Source organism: Impatiens glandulifera, chromosome 9 (genome assembly GCF_907164915.1).
Source record: "Impatiens glandulifera chromosome 9, dImpGla2.1, whole genome shotgun sequence".
NCBI lineage: Eukaryota > Viridiplantae > Streptophyta > Magnoliopsida > Ericales > Balsaminaceae > Impatiens > Impatiens glandulifera.
Window position 1 is genome coordinate 8271830 of NC_061870.1, and position 7879 is coordinate 8279708.

At 42.0% G+C, this 7879-nt stretch overlaps 1 protein-coding gene across 1 annotated transcript; it reads right to left on the reverse strand.

Annotated features, from left to right (window-relative positions):
- Positions 1 to 3117: 3117 nt before the first annotated feature.
- On the reverse strand, positions 3118 to 4515 carry LOC124915790. Its single transcript, XM_047456550.1, has one exon. The coding sequence runs from the start codon at positions 4513 to 4515 to the stop codon at positions 3118 to 3120; it is 1398 nt and encodes a 465-aa protein (XP_047312506.1).
- Between the last annotated feature and the right edge of the window lie 3364 nt (positions 4516 to 7879).

Genomic DNA, 7879 nt, shown 5'->3' on the forward strand with positions numbered 1-7879 from the left:
TTTGAGATAATGGTGGCTATCACAATGGGTGTACCCATTAACTAGACAAGCTTTCTCTTTGGAAACCTTGTCAAAATGATTTGTGCTCGGAAAACGATCTTTGGTTTTGATGGTCCTTTTGATGCTTTCCTTTGCTTCCTTCTTGATGATCCTGGTAACGAGTATCATCTAACTTCCAAAATTCTGAACAACTAGAAGGTTGTTGATTATATTCTCATGGTAAAGAGGCTAAAATCGAAGAAAAGGAAAAGAGATGTCTCCAACCCCCCTCTAACCGCAGTCTTAGAGATTCCTTAGGTTGAAGAGTCTCCTTTCCAGATGATACTTAAGAAGAAGAAGAGGAAGAAAAGATCCTTTGATGTTATTTTGTTTTATTTTGAACTTATTCATGTTACTTTTGGAAAATGTTTTGTATTTTTGTCTTGAGAAAAGTCCTGATTACGTGATTTATCTAACAATGATATTTTGTGTCAATGGATTTAATTTATATGGTATGTTATTGTGTAAACATGGGTTTGCGTATATGATGGATACGATAGTTTGTTATCTATGCAAGATTTCAATCTCATCATCAAAAAGGGGGAAATTGTTGGGTCAAATTATTTTGACTAAGTGTTGAAATAGTTTGACTATTAGAATTTTGATGATGAAATGATGAATGAGTTATCTATGCGTCTAAATTTTTTTTATGTAGGTGTATCGAAATCAGATTACATTACACTTGATCCTAATAAGATTCATTAGATCGATTTGGCTTTAGATACACGGAGTTAGATGTGCAGTTTAACTGGAGAAAGTTAGACGTGTAGTCTAATTAGAGAAAGTTAGACGTGGAGTCTAACTAGAGAAGTTAGACGTGTTGTCTAACTAAGCGGTGTTAAACGTGCAGTCTAACTAGTGAAATTAGACGTGCAGTCTAACTCGTGGAGTTAGACGTGCAGTCTAATGGAAAGTAAAAGTTAGACGTGCAATCTAACTCCTTCAGATTAGTCTGAAGGGATTCGTAATTAGACGTACAATCTAACTCGTGGGGTTAGACGTGCAGTCTAATAGAAAGTGAAAGTTAGACGTGCAGTTAAAACATATTTATATTCAATATATAAAATCAAAATAATTAATGTGAGGCCAAAACCCAGTTAAAACAATTAATTAAACTAATTATTGTGATAATTAAAGCCTAAATAATTAAGGAAAATTGCCAAAATAAAATTATTTGAGATAAATATTGTACTCATTTTATCTTATAATAATTTTAGAAAAAATCAAGAGATTAAAATAATTATTTTTGGATGAAATGAGGTACCCATTTAATCCCCCAAAATTATTTATTTAATCCTAAAAATATACAAAAAAATAAAATTAATTGGTAACATATTTGGCATATTTATTTACCATATTTTGTGTATTTAAAAGATCAAAATTGTTAGGATCTAGGTCGCGGCTGGAGGACCGGTGTTAGCGGGTCTCATTCAAAGGGTGGTGATTAATCCGGTTAGAGATTAACATCGGGGTTTCAATACTACACAAACTGTCACAAACCCTTAAACCAGGTTCAAGCGCGGAAGAGGTTTGTTTCAGGTTGAAGCGGCACACTCACGAGATAGGCAGAACCGGTTTTTGGATAAGACAGGTTTGGAAGTTGCTGGGTCGGTTTTGTAACTTAGTGATTCGGTTTAGGTAGTGTAGAGTCGATCAAAGCGGTATAGGTAGGTTAATACAACTCGGTTATAAAGTAAATCAGGCGGAAAGTAAATAACAAGACAGGTTTTTATGGATGTTCGGAGATAAAACTCCTACGTCACCCCTTCCTTTCGAAACCGCGAGAAGGATATTCACTAAGGAATACAAACACAATCCGATCGAGACTTATTTCCTGCTCGATATCAGTCGTACAATTTTAACCGAAATTGTAGAATTACACTTCAACTTAGCACTCAAGCTCTCTAGAGATAGAACACACTCTTATCACTTGCAAATTAATTGTCCACTATGTCCCCCATTTACTCTTCTTCAGCTGCTCCTTTTATAGGTGAAATGTGCCAACGGTCACATTTCATTTCCTTGAATTTGATTGGTTGAGCAGAGGTTCAGTGTTTCAGACCTGGCGGTCAACTTTTCAGACCTGGCGATCTGATCTTCCAGTATGTAAGACAAACCTGCTAGGTTTGTCTTTTACTCAATATGGTGACTGTCGGTTAGACAGTTGTCTGTACTTGGAAGATTTCCTTTCTGATTTATCCTGAAGTGGAAAGATCTTGTAGGACGGTCTTCTGTAGCCTGCAGACTGTCCTCAAACTTGTATGAATATGGAAATGTTCAGTCTGTTCCTTTGGTATCATTCTCAACAGATACCCGAAGTATCTTCTTATGATGGTCGGTTATTTGTCTTAACCGGATGGCTTCCAATTATTGCTTTGGCTTCTGGTCGGTTAATGACTGACTATCTTGGTGTTTACGGCCTTTGGTTTTGACCGATCTTGCCTTCTTTGTGCGGTCATGTTTCTGGTCGGTTTGATAACTTGACCGGTTGATCTTCTTAACCGGTTCATTGATTTGACCGGTCCGGTTCTTTGTCTGTTCCTGCATAGGAGGTTTATTTGTGTTAAGTTCTATTAACCGGTCTAATTTTATCTAACAATTTCTCCCTTTTTGATTATTTTATTTAAAATTATCAAAATCATGTAAGATTGCAAATGTAGGCCGGTTTTGTGAGTTTTATTTGGCCGGATTTTTGGAAACTGACTTGGAAGGATTTTTCGAAAAGTTTTGGAAAATTTTGAGAAAAATTTTGAAAAATTCTATCTTTTATCTTATCAATTTCTCCCTTTTTTATTATTTTATTTAAAATATTCAAAATCCAGTCGGAATGCAAATATAGGCAGATTTCCAAAAATAACTTTATATATATATAAGTAAAGATAACCGAAAAGGGCTAAAATATAAAAACTGAAATACACATAGGTTAAGGAAAGAGAGCCTCTAGTCCATTCTGGATGGCAGGAAGTCTCCCATCATGGCATCGGTTGGTTGTTCCTCATCCGGTTGAGCCGGACTTGAAGAAGAACCTTCAACTTGCAGTTGATCGACCGTGCTGATTGGAACCGCATTGAGAACTCGCTATCTTGTAGATCGCGGCTCGATATTCTCTTCGATTTCATCCTCGGTTTGCAGAGCCGGGTTCGGTGGAGTTTTAATAATCGTCTCAGTGATCCTCTCCAGCATCTCGTTTACTTGAACCTTCCTTGAGGGTGTTTTCCTTTTCCGTGTTGCCGGAACCGAAGAGGAAGGAGTCGCCTTGGTCTTCTTGTGAGCCTTGGCATATTCGACGAGCCTCTGTTTTTCATTGTTTAACTGCTCTGCCTCCTTGGCTTCTCGAGCTGCTATGGATTTTACAAGTTCCGGATCTTTGGGCATTAATAACCGTAAGCGATCGTTGAAGTTCGCATCAGACCGTGGTGCCTCCTTCTCTGTCCGGTTCTGGTCATCCAGGGCATCCTGAAGTTCTTTAGCCGCTTGAGCATTTGCCTCCTCAACCGCTTTATCAGCATTAAGCTTGACATTTATCAACTCAGTCACCTGTTCGGTGACCGCCTTAAGGTCGGCTTCAAGCTTGTCGTTGCGCTCTTCAAGACTTGCATTCTTCTTTTCAAGATCTGTGACCCTGTCAAGTGTCGAACCGACTTCGGTGCTTGACCGCCCTAGGTCCTCATCTACCTTTGTGAGTCGTTGATCGGTTTTCTCTTGAAACCGTTTCAAGTCATCTACCAGCTTTGAGGTCGTATCTTCCAGGTCTACGGTTCGCTTAAGATGGGCGTCGTACAGAACCGTGTCGTCACGGTAGTTGACTTCGATCTCTGTGATTCGGGCATCTGCCTTCACAAGGTCATCCCTCGTTGTTTCGGCCAATTTAATTGTTTGAACCGCGGCTTTCTTGATTTTCCTTTTCCATGGTCGAACCTTTGTGTTGGCAAACTCTTGAATGAGAGACTTGACTCTTTCTTCTGTGACAGCCGGTTCTGAATCCCCAGGTTGATCAGTTTTAAGTGGCCCAGTGAAAGGAGTCTCTGTCCTTTCGTCGGTTTCGTTGATGACCGGATCCGCTAGAGGAGACGTATCACCTCGATTCTGACCGTCACCGGTCTCAAGGGTTGGAGATTGCGTTGTATTTCGCACCGCTTCAAGCCGTTCTACTTCGTCAATGAATTCTTCTTTCTCGACCGCAAGAATATCCAACACCAATAGTTGTAGTGAGGCCTTCGGTGTTCCTGGAATGTACCTTTCTATAAGTTTTCGCATATGTTCGGTTAATTTTTGTAGCCGAGCACGCGGCTCCACTATTGCGTGTCGGTCCAGGGCTTCGCTGGGATCCGTAGCGTTTGTGAGTTTGATAACGTCTTCCTCTATCTCCAAAATTCCTTCAAATCTTTGTCCAGTGGTTAGGTCCGATAGCACATGTTTGAAGAATTTGTTGCACCGGATCAGGAAACCACTCACTGTATGCTTGGGATGCCGCATGAGCTTGCAGATCGATTACCTCCAAGATTTTGCGTACTATGTTCTCGGCCACCTTCTAGAGTTTGTTTGTATTGTGAACGTCCTCTTCCCTAGGGCCGTCTGCACCGGTATCGGCATTTTCAAGACTTGCCGATTGTTCGTCTTCTTCAGTCGGTTCTTGGTCCTTGCCGGACGGATTTTCTTGGGTATTATCTGAAGCCGTTCGGTCTGAGCTTGTGGCCGAATCATCCTCATCTCGCGTTTCAGAGGGCGGTTTTGCGGATTCCATCGGTTGTTTGTCCTTCTTGTTTCCGGACTTGCCCTTTACCGGAGCCGGTTTCTTAGCTGCTGATTTCTTTATTCGGCCACCTATAGAACCGGGGGCCAGCTTCTTCTTTTCTAAGAACTGGCGAGAACTTATGATTTTGCTTGAAGAAAGAATAACACCTGGACCGGTGTTGATGTTGTTGTGGAGCATGATCTTCCCGAGTGGGATGGCATATCCCCATGACCAGGTGGAACCTGGTACCACCATTTCCTTTAGATTGTGGAAGATCTTCTTCGCCCAATTAACATTTATGCCGTTTATTAAACCGGCAAGCATCTCGATTTTCGCCTTGGTGAGGTTGTCGTAATTTTCACCTCTCGCCTGAACCGACTTGGTGAAGATGTCACAAAGCGGTATGTATTCCGGTCGCAATGTTGATTTCTTTCTGGAGACCTCTACAAGAGCCGCGGTTGCCGAGAGAACCTGACAAGCCGCCTCGAATGTTTTCCGGTCTAGATCCATCGAGGCGTTGCGTCCATCTGTTGGAAGGCGTAGGATTTCCGCAACCGACTCTTCGGTTATGTCGAACTGTTTACCGCCTACAGTTGCGGTTATTGTACTGCCAGAGAGAGATGCAGTTTTAAAGAATTCTTCAACCGCTTCCTTGTAAAGAATAAAAGGACCGCCCAAGAAGTATTCGAGACCGGCCTCGGTAATCCGGGATAGAACTTCCTTTGCCGGAGTCGAACCGTTCTGTCTGATTTCCTCAAAATCCACCTAAATGATATGTTTGAATAATGCCGAATCACGACCCATTGTTGATGATTGAGAGAGTAGGAGAAAAACCACTTTGAGAGAGTTTGTGAGCTAGAGAGAGAAAGGTGTTTCGCGTAGGAATGAAATGAAATGACCAATGTCCCCTTTTATAGGCGCGGCTTGGAAGCCCAACCGTCGCAAACCGTCCCATCACCTTTGGGAGGGAATTTTCCCTCCAAGTGATTTTGGCGGCAAACTAAGGGCGGTAAACAAAGGGCGGTAACCCGAAGGCGACATTTTTTGAGCGGGAGTTTTTGGGCGGGAAATTTCCCTCCAAAAATTTCGAGTGGTCATTTAATTTCGGTTTTGATGAGGCAGCCCCCTTTTTGAAACCGTTTTATGGAGTAATTTGTTAACCGCGATGATGCGGTGTTTTGTCTTTGACCGGATACCAATTTGTTTATCAAATTTAACCGGGTAGTTAGATGAATGATCTGAGTTTTTGCAACTTTTGACCCGGTTATGAAACTGAAATTTATTTTCATTGAATAAAGTTACAAGATAGAAACCGATATACGGATCGGTTTGAAAATATAAAAGAAAAGGAGTACAAAATAGATGATGATACAACTTAGGCAATAACCATCCTAGAGAACTTGTCCTCCACCTCGTACACATCAAGAATGTTTGAAAGAGATGCCGGTGTACCCGGTCCAAATTCTAGTCGATATTTGAGAATGAGTCGGCTTATATGAGGAGCATAGCCGAGACCTCTTTTGGTCAACACCATAGTTTTCAAGTTGTTGAATATAACCGATGACCAGTTTATGGGAGCATAACTCATGATGTAGGTCATCATGTTGTACACCTTCTTGGAATATCGCTGGTTAGGGGATTGGCAGATTAACGAGCGATTGACAATTTCAAGTAGAAACTGGATATGAAAGCGAAGACAGGTTTTTGGCCCGTTGTTTTCCACCGGCACCCCGGTTCCGGAGAACAGCCAGGCATAAGATACTGCGGCGCTGCCTTCCCGGGGCGGGAAATCCGAAAACCCTTCGGTGGGCAAGTTGAACATTTGCGCAAACTCGGCTTCATCCACCCAGAAAATATGGTCTCTCACCGTGGAAACAATGTAGTTTCCTCTGATGCAAGCACTTCTAAAGAAAGTCTTGACATCCTCAAGGAGTATTGGGCCGGATTCTTCGAGAAAGGTGCGAAGACCGGTGTTAATGAGAGACTCAAACAACATCTCCTTTGTTTCTTGATCACCGATCTCCAAGCATGATTCAAAATCAATGCTTAGGAAGTTTGGTAGAGTTCGGCTCGGCATGATTCAAACTTTGCTAAGAGAGAAAGATGGAGTTCAAGAGATTTTTGATTTGAGATGTGTTAAGTAGATTAGGGAATGACCCTTTATATAGATCCGGTTCTGGAGGGAAAATATCAACATTGAATGTCAGTTTTGTCTTATTGGAGAAGAGAATATTTATGTTTCCAAAGTGTGTTGGGAAGAGGTTACTTTTGACCGATTGCGGAGCTCGAGGTAGGTATTTAGTTAAAAGTAACCAAATTAGTTGGGTAGTAATTACTCATGTAGTTGGGGGTTTCCTCATTAATTAAATGTTACTTTTCATTAATGACTGATGCAACAACAAACTGAAAAGTAACCGATTGAAACTGAAGATAACCTAGACTCGACCGAAGATAACATAGATGAAGCCGAAATGATCATAAGGGAGAAATACAACCGGTGCGTGCAGCAAAATGACCGGTTGTAAAGGGAAGTGACTTAATATCCGTTGGAGGAGACGACACCGTTGGGGTTGTTGCGGCGGTTCCTCCTCTTCCAAGCCTTCTCAAACCGCTCAAAGATAGAGTCGGTGACTTCCTTGGTGAGCACTTGAGCTTGGTTCAGACCTTCGCCCGGACAAGTCGGAACTCCAAGCTCCAGAAGCAGATAGCTCAGTTGGGGAACGAGGCCAACTGTTCGAACGCCAATCATCCAGATTAGGACGTCGAACAGTACCCTTGACCAATTAACCAGTGTACCGGTGGTTATAGCCGCCATCATGTTAAAGATTGCGGTACAGTAGGTGTTCGTCACATCTCTCCCTAAGATGCTTCGACCGATCACGTCATTGAGGAGCTGATATTCAGCCCTCAATAGTGACTTCGTACCATGGTCATCAACGGGTTGGTTAGACCGGGCAAAGGTGAGGGAAAGCTCGGCCTTTAGGTCGGCCGAAACATTGAGATCGGTCAGCCCTTGCTTTGGTAGGCTGAAACATCTCGCAAAGTCATTTTCGGTGAAGTCAAAGACTATACCTCCCACTTTTGATTGGATATGAGTATCAAAAT